Genomic DNA, 15,105 nt, shown 5'->3' with positions numbered 1-15,105 from the left:
AAATCATATAGAGTGTGTCACACAGGGATTTGACCATAGGTCTCCATGTTAGGGGCTTATTCCGTCACCCGCTTACTTCACCCGGTCCTTCTCGCATGAACAGAGAGCAACGCTACCCGAAGTCCAAAGGTGCAAACAATTCAATGTTTATTGGGGTGAACTTCCAGCAAGCATGATTCCAGTTTCCTTCCTTAGTGGCCCCCTTCCCAGCTCTGACACCACAGAGCCTTACACCTGTGTCCCTGTTCCCACCCCCCCCCCCTTAGCAAGACATGATTCCAATCCCCCACTCCCATTCCCTGTTCCCATTTCCCCCCCTTACTTCCTGATTGACTGCAGATTATATAGTAAAACTTGAGTTCTGCTTAGCTATACCTTAACCTATCATTATACTGAAATTTAACTAACCAATCCGAACATATTGTAACATGGTTATTTAACCAGTTATATTCTACCACCTTAATTAGTTTACACCCAGCAAAATTAATTATACAGCAGACAGAAACAATCACAGAACCAGACAGAGATTATACAGACAAACAATAGGGAAATGGTACATTAGAATAACACAGAAATGAGGATTTCACATCCTAGCTATGGATAAGTGAGTTCTTGCCAGACAGGATGCTATCAAACTAAGTTTCCTTTTACATTTTCTAGGCACTTCCCTTTCTCTGGAGGCGACAGGCACTGTCAGGACAGGATTGTATCCTAACAGCCCCATAGCACCTTCTTTCAATGTGACTAGTTTGGGATGTGAGGAGGTGACTGGTCGCTTCCCAGCTTATGGCTGCCTCTGTGGCTTAGCCAAAGGCCTTAGCCTAAGAACAGGGCCTCAGACTGTCACAGTAAGAGAAGGCCCTTACACCGGCAGACAGTGATTTTGATTCTTTCTTTTATAGCTCTAGAACTAGCCAAGTGATAAGAATACACCTAAATTAGAGTCTTGGCCTTTAGAGACAGGCCTGAATATCTATATCCTAACACTCCACGTCCCATGCAAGTGCCCGGTTTACTGGGCTGTGGGTTCACGGTCTCTCACACGGACAGCGTGTTGTGGGCCGATCCCCACTGACCACGTGGCAGATCACTCCGCCATTGTTAGGGTCCGAGGCTGGGACGCACTGGAGTCAGGCGGGCCTGCATCTCCCTACCCCCTGCCACCCCACCCCTGGGGTGGGATCCTCCTCAGAGCAGGCCAGGAGGCCTGTGTTAGTCTAGTGCACGCTCACCCGTAACTGAGCCCATGGTCACAAGTCCCTGCAATCAAAAGGAAAATACATGGTTATGAATTTGGGAGTATGAACTTGAGCCTTTTGGTGGATCAGCTGGAGAAGCTGGACAAAAACCAGGTCCTGGACATCTACCGGGAGACCATGGCTCTGCAGGAGCAGCTGAAGGCATGCCAGGAGGAGAATGCCGCCAAGCAGATTGCCCCCTGTCAGCACGGCCTCTATTCCTTGAACAGGAGGGGCAAGAGAAGGGGGATGACTTGCGGATTTCCCACTCCCCAGAGTTCAGCCCACGTAGCAGGAGGTAGGGTGGGGAAGAAAGCTCCCCACTCTGGCTCCCCGGCTGCCAGTGTCTCCCTTGTGTACCCTGCTGCTGTACAGAAATGATCAAGAGAAGAGAATTCAGTGTGCACAAGGTAGTGATATTACTGTGTATACTCCATTTAAATACAAACCAACTAGTTCAGTCTAAAATACATCACAGATGCCATCTATAACAACCGTGTTTCCTATGCTGGTGCGTCATGGCAGGACATTGACTTTGCTGTTGATGAAAGTGGGTTGTGGATAATTTATTCAACAGAGGCAAATACAGGTAACATTGTGATTAGCAAACTCCCTGCAAGTGCAAAACACCTGGTATAACAGGCCACACAAACCTTCTGTTTCCAATGCTTTCTTTATATGTGGGGTTCATTATGCTATTAGATCTGTCCACACTCGGCAGAAGGTCTTTTGTATGTACAATATCAACACCAGGAAAGAGGGCAGAATTCGCACCATGCTGGAGAAAATGTTTACCACAGTACAAAGTATCAACTTGTGACGAAGTGGGAATGTTCTTCATGTTTTCTCTGAATACTGTGTGGGTACCTCAGTTTCCCCTATGCATTTCTTAAGCATCTAGGTGGTGGGATAAGGGTGTGTGAATGTGGCAGAGCCCTAAGGGGTCAGTGAGATGGTGTTTGGACAAAGAGTGGCTGACACCCTGTCTCCTGGCAACTGATGGCCTGGGCCCCTCCTCTGCAAAGGTGCCAACTGAAGGTGTTGGAGAACAAAGAGATCAGGTGGCCTCCTGGCCCAGGAAAGAGACAAAGGAGAGGAGGGGCTGGAGAGTTTCAGTTTGGAGCTGACTGGGGAAATGGAGTGAGACTCAGATGGGGCTCTGGCTTTGGATTCTTTGACCATGGGATGGTGTTCCATGAAGAAGGAGTGCTGGGCAGAGACGGGCTCCATCTTACGAAGAGAGGGAAGAGCATCTTTGCCAGCAGGCTGGTTAACCTAGTGAGGAGGGCTTTCAACTAGGTTCACCGGGGGAAGGAGACCAAAGCCCTGAGGTAAGTGGGAAAGCGGGATACCGGGAGGAAGCACAGGCAGGAATGTCTGTGAGGGGAGGGCTCCTGCCTCATACTGGGAATGAGGGGCGATCAACAGGTTATCTCAAGTGCTTATATACAAATGCACAAAGCCTTGCAAACAAGCAGGGAGAACTGGAGGTCCTGGTGATGTCAAGGAACTATGACGTGATCGGAATAACAGAGACTTGGTGGGATAACTCACATGACTGGAGTACTGTCATGGATGGTTATAAACTGTTCAGGAAGGACAGGCAGGGCAGAAAAGGTGGGGGAGTAGCACTGTATGTAAGGGAGCAGTATGACTGCTCAGAGCTCTGGTACGAAACTGCAGAAAAACCTGAGTGTCTCTGGATTAAGTTTAGAAGTGTGTGCAACAAGAGTGATGTAGTGGTGGGAGTCTGCTGTAGACCACCGGACCAGAGGGATGAGGTAGATGAGGCTTTCTTCCGGCAGCTCACGGAAGCTACTAGATTGCATGCCCTGATTCTCATGGGTGACTTTAATTTTCCTGATATCTGCTGGGAGAGCAATACAGCGGTGCATAGACAATCCAGGAAGTTTTTGGAAAGCATAGGGGACAATTTCCTGGCGCAAGTGCTAGAGGAGCCAACTGGGGGGGGCGCTTTTCTTGACCTGCTGCTCACAAACCGGGTAGAATTAGTGGAGGAAGCAAAAGTGGATGGGAATCTGGGAGGCAGTGACCATGAGTTGGTTGAGTTCAGGATCCTGATGCAGGGAAGAAAGGTAAGCAGCAGGATATGGACCCTGGACTTCAGGAAAGCAGACTTCGACTCCCTCAGGGAACGGATGGCCAGGATCCCCTGGGGGACTAACTTGAAGGGGAAAGGAGTCCAGGAGAGCTGGCTGTATTTCAAGGAATCCCTGTTGAGGTTACAGGGACAAACCATCCCGATGAGTCGAAAGAATAGTAAATATGGCAGGCGACCAGCTTGGCTTAATGGTGAAATCCAGCGGATCTTAAACATAAAAAAGAAGCTTACAAGAAGTGGAAGGTTAGACATATGACCAGGGAAGAGTATAAAAATATTGCTCGGGCATGTAGGAATGAAATCAGGAGGGCCAAATCGCACCTGGAGCTGCAGCTAGCCAGAGATGTTAAGAGTAACAAGAAGGGTTTCTTCAGGTATGTTGGCAACAAGAAGAAAGCCAAGGAAAGTGTGGGCCCCTTACTGAATGAGGGAGGCAACCTAGTGACAGAGGATGTGGAAAAAGCTAATGTATTCAATGCTTTTTTTGCCTCTGTTTTCACTAACAAGGTCAGCTCCCAGACTGCTGCGCTGGGCATCACAAAATGGGGAAGAGATGGCCAGCCCTCTGTGGAGATAGAGGTGGTTAGGGACTATTTAGAAAAGCTGGACGTGCACAAGTCCATGGGGCCGGACGAGTTGCATCCGAGAGTGCTGAAGGAATTGGCGGCTGTGATTGCAGAGCCATTGGCCATTATCTTTGAAAACTCGTGGCGAACCGGGGAAGTCCCGGATGACTGGAAAAAGGCTAATGTAGTGCCAATCTTTAAAAAAGGGAAGAAGGAGGATCCTGGGAACTACAGGCCAGTCAGCCTCACCTCAGTCCCTGGAAAAATCATGGAGCAGGTCCTCAAAGAATCAATCCTGAAGCACTTGCATGAGAGGAAAGTGATCAGGAACAGCCAGCATGGATTCACCAAGGGAAGGTCATGCCTGACTAATCTAATCGCCTTTTATGATGAGATTACTGGTTCTGTGGATGAAGGGAAAGCAGTGGATGTGTTGTTTCTTGACTTTAGCAAAGCTTTTGACACGGTCTCCCACAGTATTCTTGTCAGCAAGTTAAGGAAGTATGGGCTGGATGAATGCACTATAAGGTGGGTAGAAAGCTGGCTAGATTGTCGGGCTCAACGGGTAGTGATCAATGGCTCCATGTCTAGTTGGCAGCCGGTATCAAGTGGAGTGCCCCAAGGGTCGGTCCTGGGGCCGGTTTTGTTCAATATCTTCATAAATGATCTGGAGGATGGTGTGGATTGCACTCTCAGCAAATTTGCGGATGATACTAAACTGGGAGGAGTGGTAGATATGCTGGAGGGGAGGGATAGGATAAAGAAGGACCTAGACAACTTGGAGGATTGGGCCAAAAGAAATCTGATGAGGTTCAATAAGGATAAGTGCAGGGTCCTGCACTTAGGATGGAAGAACCCAATGCACAGCTACAGACTAGGGACCGAATGGCTAGGCAGCAGTTTTGCGGAAAAGGACCTAGGGGTGACAGTGGACGAGAAGCTGGATATGAGTCAGCAGTGTGCCCTTGTTGCCAAGAAGGCCAATGGCATTTTGGGATGTATAAGTAGGGGCATAGCGAGCAGATCGAGGGACGTGATCGTTCCCCTCTATTCGACATTGGTGAGGCCTCATCTGGAGTACTGTGTCCAGTTTTGGGCCCCACACTACAAGAAGGATGTGGATAAATTGGAGAGAGTCCAGCGAAGGGCAACAAAAATGATTAGGGGTCTGGAACACATGAGTTATGAGGAGAGGCTGAGGGAGCTGGGATTGTTTAGCCTGCAGAAGAGAAGAATGAGGGGGGATTTGATAGCTGCTTTCAACTACCTGAAAGGGGGTTCCAAAGAGGATGGCTCTAGACTGTTCTCAATGGTAGCAGATGACAGAACGAGGAGTAATGGTCTCAAGTTGCAGTGGGGGAGGTTTAGATTGGATATTAGGAAAAACTTTTTCACTAAGAGGGTGGTGAAACACTGGAATGCGTTACCTAGGGAGGTGGTAGAATCTCCTTCCTTAGAGGTTTTTAAGGTCAGGCTTGATAAAGCCCTGGCTGGGATGATTTAACTGGGAATTGGTCCTGCTTCGAGCAGGGGGTTGGACTAGATGACCTTCTGGGATCCCTTCCAACCCTGATATTCTATGATTCTATGATTCTCTGGCCTCCCTGCCTCCCCAGACGGATCTGACTGAGGGGTCCTGTTCTAGGGGTCCTGTTCTCTGTACCTACAAGCTCTGTTTTAGACCATGTTCCTGTCGTCTAATAAACCTTCTGATTTACTGGCTGGCTGAGAGTTACTGACTGCGGAGTCGAGGTGCATGGCCCTCTGGCTTCCCCAGGAGCCCCACCTGTGCGGACTTATTGAGGGAAGCTGTCATAAATATAAAGGGAAGGGTACACACCTTTAAAATCCCTCCTGGCCAGAGGAAAAGTCATTTCACCTGTAAAGGGTTAAGAAGCTAGGATAACCTCGCTGGCACCGGACCAAAATGAGCAATGAGGAGACAAGATACTTTCAAAAGCTGGGAGGAGGGAGAAAAACAAAGGCTCTCTCTCTCTGTCTGTGTGATGCTTTTGTCGGGGACAGAACAGGAATGGAGTCTTAGATTATGATTTCTTTAAGTGGCTGAGAAATTAAGTTGTGCTGAATGGAATGGATATTCCTGTTTTCGTGTCTTTTTGTGACTTAAGGTTTTGCCTACAGGGATTCTCTATGTTTTGAATCTAATTACCCTGGTAATTACCATCCTGATTTTACAGAGGTGATTCTTTTTACTGTTTCGTCTATTAAAATGTTTCTTTTCAAGAACTGAATGCTTTTTCATTGTTCTAAGATCCAAAGGTTTGGGTCTGTGGTCACCTATGCAAATTGGTGAGGATTTTTACCAAACCTTCCCCAGGAAGTGGGGTGCAAGGGTTGGGAGGATTTTGGGGGGAAAGATGTTTCCAAACAACGTTTTCCCAATAAACCCAGATAAATGTTTGGTGGTGGCAGTAGAAGTCCAAGGGCAAAGGGTAAAATAGTTTGTACCTTGGGGAAGTTTTAATCTAAGCTGGTAAAAGTAAGCTTAGGAGGTTTTCCTGCAGGTCCCCACATGTGTACCCTAGAGTTCAGAGTGGAGAAGGAACCTTGACAGAAGCGCATGGTGTGGAAGGGGATGCTGAATGCTCCGAGGTGAGCCCCACAAAGGTCGAAGCTGTGTAAGCTTCTTGCCCTGGAGGCAGTCTGCTCACAGAGAGGAGGCTCCCCCAGAGTCCTGACTGGCTTTGTATGGAGTAGTTCCAGAGTGGCGCCCGGTGACTCCGTGACAGAACTACCAGCCCTTGAACCATAAGTTGTAGGTGGACAATGACGGCAACTTACAACCGGAGCTTCCACCCCACCCACCAGTGAGAGCTTTCTTTGGTTCTGTGAAAATCAGTCATGCAGAGAAAATATGCAGTTATGTTTTGACAGAACAAAGAGCAATGGTCTCAAGTTGCAGTGGGGGAAGTCTAGGTTGGATATTAGGAAACACTGTTTCACTAGGAGGGTGGTGAAGCACTGGAATGCGTTACCTAGGGAGGTGGTGGAATCTCCGTCCTTAGAGGTTTTTAAGGCCCAGCTTGACAAAGCCCTGGCTGGGATGATTTAGTGGGTGTTGGTCCTGCTTGGAGCAGGAGGTTGGACTAGATGACCTCCTGAGGTCCCTTCCAACCCTGATATTCCATGATTCTATGTTTTTTACTGACACTTTCACAAGACATCAAAATAATCACAGAATAGTTTGATTAGAATCACTAATCATTAAAATTAATAACTGAGAACAATTAGAAAACTAACAATTAGAGGCAGAGATTTACATGGAGGAGAATTAGGGACTAATCTTGAGAGAAAAAACAACTTCTTGGGTCATGGTTGTGGAAAGAAATTCAATGAAACCAAAAGGCTGCAAATTTAAAATGGTGGTGTGACAGGCTGGGTCACAGAGACCCCCTTGAGACTTCCACCTGATGTGCTGAGACTGCCTCTGAGCTGGTTTCCCCTGGCAGCTTGGGACGTCAGTGCCCTGCCTCGTTGACCCAGACACGCTAGCCTGCTGCAAACACAGACCCAGGCCTGAACCACGTCCCCCACAAGCTGCAGGCTTAACTGAAAACAGCTTAAGAAGTGCTCCTGTCTCCAGCACCCAGATACCCAGTTCCCAATGGGGTCCAAACCCCAAATAAATCCATTTTACTCTGTATAAAGTTTATACAGGGTAAACTCATAAATTGTTCTCCCTCTGTAGCACTGATAGAGAGATATGCCCAGCTGTTTGATCCCCCAGGTATTAATACTTGCTCTGGGTTAATTAATAAGCAAAAAGTGATTTTTATTACATATAAAAGGTAGGATTTAAGTGATTCCAAGTAATAACAGACAGAACAAAGTGAATTACCATTACCAAAATAAAACAAAAACATGCAAGTCTAAGCCTAATACAGTAGGAAAGTAAATGCAGGTAAATCTCACCTTCAGAGATGTTCCGTTAAATATCTTTCACAGACTAGACTCCTTCCTAGTCTGGGTCCAGCAATCACCCCTCCCCCCCGCCCCCCGTAGTTACTGTCCTTTGTTCCAGTTTCTTTCAGATGTCTCTTTGTGATGGAAAGGCTATATTCTGAGCCAGCTGAAGACAAAATGGAGGGGTTCCCAGGGCCCTATATATTCTCTCTCCTGTGGGTGGGAACCCCTTTGTTCTCCTGTGCAAGATCACAGCAACAAGATGGAGTCTGTCGTCACCTGGGCAAGTCACATGTCTGTGGTGATTCAGCATTTTGCAGGCCGACGCCATTGTTTACATGTTAGTTTGAATGCTCCCAGGAAAGCTCAGATGTGGATTGGCATCTCCTAAAGTCCATTGCTAGTTAGGCACTCCCAATTACTTGAATAACCCCTTCACACTATGCTGACCAAATCTGCCCTATGTGCTTCCTACAGCAAACACTTTAAATATAAGCATAGAGCCAACGCTCATAACTTCAGATATAAAAAGGACACATGCATACAGATAGGATGAATATAGTCAGTAGATCATAATCTTTGCAAAGATATGTTACATGGCATATCTAGCATAAAACATATTCTAGTTATGTCATATTTACACTCATAAGCATATTTCTGTAAAGCATTGTGGGGTGCAATGTCACAGGTGGAAGGAGGGGTTGTTGTTTTTACACAACACAGTTCGCCTTTGGTACTCACTGCCACAAGATACCATTAACGGCTAAGAGCTGAGCAGGATTCAAAAGAGACTTGGGCATTAATAGAGATGAGAATACCGAATTTACAGTAATGAGGGTTAAATGTATATTTAGCAGAGACTAAAACCTTCCTGCTTCCGGGCATAAGTCAACCACTAACTGAGGGGATTTAGGAAGAAACTTTCCCACACACAGGATAACTGTTTGTACCCCTGTGGGGTTTCCTCTGAAGCAGCTAGGACTGGCTACTAGAGACAGGATATTGACTAGATGGAGCACGGCTCTGATCCAGCCCGGCGGTTCCCATGTCCCTAGATATCTACAGTATTGAAGTCAAAATTGGTTCTTTGTCTAACTGGCCAAAACCATTCCTTAGCTGGATGGGTTTTTCACCTCCGTCATATGTGAAGTGGCAGCAGAGCTCCATGGAAAGGCAGACATTTTCAGTGCCCGTCAAGGTGCGCGTAACTCACTTGTCAGCGTCCTTGTGCCTCTCCATCTGGCACAAAGTGGGCAGCACAAGGACTAACCTCCCATTTGGCCTTCCCCTCAGACTAGTGAGACCCTCCCTCTTCTGGGGGTGTCATGAAAATTGATCAGAAGGCTACCAATAAATGGATCTCGAGCCCACATAGTGCCATGGCCCTGGGTGTGCAGTGACACATCCCGGGAGCTGATACTGTCTCTTTTGCTACAGGGAGTTAAAGTGTTAACTTCCATTTCTCAGTGCCAAGGGACCCTCCTTGTCGTGCAGAAGAAGCTAAGAGTAAGTTTCATTGTTCAGTTAGCAGCCCATTTGGGGTACTCGGCACCATTTCCACTTCTGTGAGAACATGCAGCCCGCTTGTACCCGGATCTGCTTGGTTTTAATCCCGTAAACAATGGGGTTTAGCATGGGGGGGATGAGCACATAGAGATCGGCCAGTAGGATGGGAATGTGACGGGGGATATGATGGCCAAAGCGGTGGGTTAGGACTGTGAAAAGTGCTGGGGTGTAAAACAAGATGATGATACAGACGTGGGAGCCACAGGTGCTTAAAGCCTTGAGCCGGGCATCTTTGGTGGGGAGCCTGAAGACAGCCCTGAGGATCAGCGCATAAGAGATGCCAATAAGCACAACATCTAGTATAACGGTTACAATTGGCACTGCAAAGCCATACCAGATATTGACGGTTATGTCTGCACAGGCCAGTCTGGCCACCCCTATGTGCTCACAGTATGAGTGCGGTAGGACGTTGCTTCCGCAGAAGGGCAGCCATTCAAGCAGAAAAACCACGGGGACAATTACACAAAAGCTTCTGATGACTATGGCCACAGCGATTTTCCCAGTCTTCGCATTGGTGAGGATAGTTGTGTATCTCAGGGGGTCGCAGATGGCTACGTACCGATCAAACGCCATGGCCAGCAGGACAGCCGACTCGGCAACAAACCCAAAGTGAACAAAGAAAATCTGGGTGAGGCAGGACTCGAAAGCAATTTCCTTGGCCCTAAACCAGAAGATGGCCAGCATTTTCGGCACTGTAGAAGTAGATAATAATAAATCGGTGACCGCCAACATGGAGAGGAAAAAGTACATGGATTCCTGGAGGTTGCGCTCTGTTGCAATAAGGAACATTAGAACACAGTTCCCTAAGAGAGCAACAGTATACATTAAAGAGAAGGGGATGGCGATCCAGGTATGCCAGTCCTCCAAGCCCGGGATGCCGACGAGAATGAATGTGAGATGACTGAATTTTGTGCTGTTGAGATCAGACATGAAGAGGTGTGGGTTCTGCTTGGACGCTAGGCAAAGCTGGAAACAAAGACAAGGTCAGTACTTGCTGGGGTAATGCCCCTTTCACACTCACTTCTCACTAACATTCTAGAGTGAAACTCACCCCCGGCCGAGAGCTTGCACAAGGTGCAGGGCCCTCTCGGCCACCAGAAACAGGTTTTTTTCAGGAAATAGTGCCAAAGATTCACATAACGTGAAACTAAAATGTGCTTTCTTTGAATGCAATACAAACCTGAGTCTAAGAGCTACATTCAGACCTGTAAAGAACAGAAATGTACCATGTGACAGTGACCGGTCAGGAAATAGCTGGTACAGCCCTTGTTCCAGCTCAGGTGGTAGCTAGGGGATTCCTCATGATTGCAGCCGCCTTTGTTCAGTTCCACCCCCTTATATAGCTTTGGCACAAGGCGGGAATCTTTTGTCTCTCTGCCTCCCCCGCCCCTTCTAAATGGAAAAGCACCCAGGTGACATGGTCACATGTCCTGTGAGACACCCAAGCGTTCATTCCTCCCAGCCTGGCTCACAGGGAGGCCTGTCTGCAAACAGAGCCATCCACAGTCAATTGTCCTGGCTGATGGGAGCCATCAAGATTCCCAACCACCATTAATGGCCCACACTTTGCATAATTACAATAGGCCCTCAGAGTTATATTTCATATTTCTAGTTTCAGATACAAGAGTGATACATTTATACAAATAGGATGACCACACTCCGTCGATTATAAGCTTTCTAATGATACCTTACAAGAGACCTTTTGCATGAAGCATATTCCAGTTACATTATATTCATACTTACTAGCATATTTTCATAAAATCATGAAGAGTGCAATGTCACACATATAATCTCCCTACTCGTACTTGAGGGTCCCCTGTTCATACGTCCAAGAATTACATTAGCCCCTTTTGACCCCAGCAACACACTGGGAGCTCATGTTGAGCTGATTATCCACCATGACCCCCGAGTCCTTTTCAGACCCATCTACCCTGGGTCTCCCTGCAGCACTCCCTTTGATTTCAATTGCAGATCCATTGTGATAACTCTACACCCCAGCCAATGGACCATAGTTAACAATGACATTCAGCCCTCTCCACAGAATGGATTTGCCATTGCCTGATATAGGGAGTCTGCAGGCAGGTTCTAATCCTCCTCTTTAATCAATAAGTCAAACATAAGAGTTAGTGTTAAATAACCAAGTATTGAAAGAGCTTAAACCTCACGCTTCACACTGAAATCAATGGCCAACTATTACCAGTCAGGAGGATCCCTGAAGAAGTGTCATGTTTTCCACATCTGCCAGTTCTGGAGCTTCTCGCCCCTTCCCTGCAGCACCTGGTGCTGCTCACTGCTGCAGGGGGGGATGCTGGACAAGACAGACCCTGGTCTGACCCAGTCTGGCAATGCCTCTGTTCCTACGTTCGTAGTAGCTTCCGTTTGTTCTTTGGTGCTTTTAATTAGTCTGGCCCAAAGTAGCAGATTGTCAGTCAGAACGTTATGGAGTCACAGTCTAACCCCAGCTCGGAGATGCCCAGAAGACTCTCCAGGGTAACAGATGAGCAGGAAACTCAGGTACGAAAGACAACCCATACCCATCACTGTCTGCCGGGTCAGGAACTGGCCAGGTGTCCCAGGCAGAGACATGGCATTACAAACCCTGCCTGGGCGACTGGCATCTCCCTGGCTGGGAGCCTGGACGCTGTATCTCTTAGTGGCATTTTCTCCTGGCTGCCAATGCCCTGCCTCTCCCACTGCTTAAATGACAAAGGGCTCCTTCCAAACCATGTCCGGTTGTCACACAGGGCAAAATCCCCACCTGGTGGAACCCCCACAGCCCCACCAAAGGCAATGGAGCTATGTCCGGTGACACTGGCTGATGATCTGGCCCTTTGTTATCTGAGGCTTACAGATTTCCTTGAAGCAGTAAGGTGAAAACTGGAGTTGTTGCAGCCACCCTTGGGAGAATGTCTTGGGTCAGTTTATGATCCAGGGTACCTGGGATGTTACAAGAAGACAGCCACATTTCATATCCCTTTGCAGTAGTTACACACAGTATTTCCATATGACCCACTGGGAAGACAAAGCACACTTCAGCCTTGCACGCATGATTTGCAGAGGGGAGAATTCAGCTGCTCTGTTAGAATTGCACTTTCCCTGAAAATAAAAAATAAACAATAGTTTCTATCTCCCTGTCTTTCTGTCCCTCCACCCACCATCTTTGGTATTTCTAAGGCACTGTCAGCTCGGTATCTAAAGCCCTGAAGTTCATTATCATTTTATAGCTGAATCATTTGGAAGCTTGGCATAACGAAATGCTAGTGATTCTGGCCTGCTCTCGTCTGAGCTCTTGGGATGGGAAGGGAAATCAAGACATGCCTCCCCTCTCTGAATGGGACACGAATGATCTGTAATAATAGCACTTCGCAGAGCATAGCAGCATCAGCCCCACGGGGAGGTGCAGCAGAGATTATCTCTTTCTTGCACACTGGAAAAATGAACACAGGCCTTCATCTTACAGGGACCTCTCCTGTGGAATGTCTTTGCAGGATGCGGGCCAGGGAGAGGCCAGGTGATGGGACAAGACCTGGGACTGCCTAGTTTCCATTCCTGGGCTCACTGCACAATACCCAATAAGAATACTGCAGCTCGTTGCAAGCAGAAAACACGCTCTGTGAGGCATTGCATTCCAGTCTGTATTTTCACTGTCTTTTCTTTGGCTGTGGGCTCGATCCTGGAAGATCCTATGTGCCCTCAACTCCCACTGAAACCAGCGGAGGTTGAAGGTGCCCTTGGACTGGGTCTTTGGCATGCTAATGTTCCCACTGATGACACGCAATGGGCACCTTTCTAAAGAGAGGGATGCACCAGTAATGGAGGCCTGCCCCGATCCCAAACGACTCACCATGCTCCTGCTCCGGCCCAGGTTGAGGAATCTCGGCCTGTGATCCGGGTGGAGAGCTCCAGGCAGTGTGAAGCACACTGACCAGGGCTCAGACACAGGGATATTTATACTGTCTCCTTGGGAATCCCAGGAGGGCTCCGAGCCAGCAGGGAGCCCCAGGGACTCACCAGTTTCCATCTCAGCCTCATGCAGGTGAGATCTTTAAACGGGGGATTTCCCAATGTTTGTATGAACGATATTCCTGATGGCTTTCCCCATCGCCAGCGCAAACGCCCAGACTCTGGCTGTTATTCCACACGGGGAACAGGGGAGCACCTTCAAGCCCTAACTGGGATCAGGGAGCTGCTGCACTGGGCTGGACACATACAGCGAGAGCAGCTCCTGCCCCAGAGAGCTCTCAATCTAAACAAAGGGTGAGAGCAAGGAAGTCCCATTGCCCCCAGTTTGCAGGTGGGGAACAAAGCTCCAGGGATGCTAAGTGACTCACCCAAGGTCACACAGGAAGTCAGTGGCAGAGCCAGGAATTGAATCCAGGGCTCCCAAGTCCCAGCCCAGAGCTGCCATCACAACACCAATCTTCCTCTCTGAGAGCGTGTCACAGGGTGCTCTTCTCGCATCTAGGGGTGCTCCCTTCTGGCCATGTCTGGGGATTAGCTCGACCAGGCCCACACCCCTTCCTGTGGTTGCACCCTTCACTCTCTCTCTCTCTCATGGGACTTAGAATCATAGAATATCAGGGTTGGAAGGGCCCTCATGAGGTCATCTAGTCCAACCCCCTGCTCAAAGCAGGACCAATCCCCAATTTTTGCCCCAGATCCCTAAATGGCCCCCTCAAGGATTGAACTCACAACTTGACTGCTCCCGCTTGGTGGCTTGGCCCTCCCCCCCAGGAGACTGTGGGTTTCCCCTTCCGGCGACGTTGCATGCCTCAACGTCTCTCAGGACCCACTGACCATCTTTCACTGCCCCTTAGCACTGCGACTTTGCCAGTGCCTGTCAGGGGAAGCCAGGTGTCCGGTTTTCAACTGGAACACCCATTGCAAAGGGACCCTGGCAGCTCCATTTGGCACAGCTGACCAGGCCACTAAAAGTCCGTTTGGACGCAGCAGGGGCTAAGGCAGGCTCCCTGCCCGGCTCCGCATGGCTCCTAGGAAGCAGCAGCATGTCCGGCTCTTAGGCAGATGGGTGGCCAGGGGGGCTCAGCATGCTGCCCCCACCTGCAGGTGCCACCCTGACAGCTCCCTGACAGCGCCTGCAGCCTCTCTCTGCAGCAGCCTTCTGCTCTCAGCTCCTGGGCCCTCCAGGGCCGGCCCTAGATTGAATAGCACCCCAGGCAAGGATCATCTGTGGCTCCCCCCTTCATTTGTTAACCTTTGAATACCCTTTTTTTATTGCATTTGTTGCCCATTTCACGACTTCAATGCATTATTTACATACATGGTTTATCCCTGTCATATAAGACTGGCAGGCTAGAATCTGTAAATCTGTATTTATTCATGCCATATATAAGCAAATAAAAAAAAATTAGTTTCCTCTATGCTTATACGAACTTTTTAATGTTAAAAATCCCTGAAATGTACAAACACCGAGACATTGCTCTGTGCACCGACATTGGGAGGACCAGCATTAACTCGTGTTCCAGCAGGTGACGGCTGTACACTGTTAACCCTCGCCCTTTCGTTCAAAAGGCGGCTTTTCCCGCCTTTGCCCTGGGGAAGTGCAGGACAACGACTGGCCAGGGGCATTTTCAAGTGGTACCATAACGAGCGAGCTCATTAAATGCGTCCTTTATTAGGCGCGACTTACACGCTTCGAGTCTTAAAACACAGGAACGCTTCCACAATT

At 48.5% G+C, this 15,105-nt stretch overlaps 1 protein-coding gene across 1 annotated transcript; it reads right to left on the bottom strand.

Annotated features, from left to right (window-relative positions):
- Positions 1–9,296: 9,296 nt before the first annotated feature.
- On the bottom strand, positions 9,297–10,360 carry LOC125640945 (olfactory receptor 52B2-like). Its single transcript, XM_048860178.2, has one exon. It carries the CDS (start codon positions 10,344–10,346, stop codon positions 9,375–9,377), a length of 972 nt encoding a protein of 323 aa, XP_048716135.2. The 5' UTR covers positions 10,347–10,360; the 3' UTR covers positions 9,297–9,374.
- Positions 10,361–15,105: the final 4,745 nt, after the last annotated feature.

The sequence above is a fragment of the Caretta caretta genome, chromosome 1 (assembly GCF_965140235.1).
Source record: "Caretta caretta isolate rCarCar2 chromosome 1, rCarCar1.hap1, whole genome shotgun sequence".
Taxonomy (NCBI): Eukaryota; Metazoa; Chordata; order Testudines; family Cheloniidae; genus Caretta; species Caretta caretta.
This window is presented reverse-complemented; position numbering and strand designations above follow the sequence as displayed.

Coding starts and splice junctions, on each gene's coding strand:
- LOC125640945 (XM_048860178.2), bottom strand. CDS start 10,346: ATGTCTGATCTCAACAGCACAAAATTCAGTCATCTCACATTCATTCTC.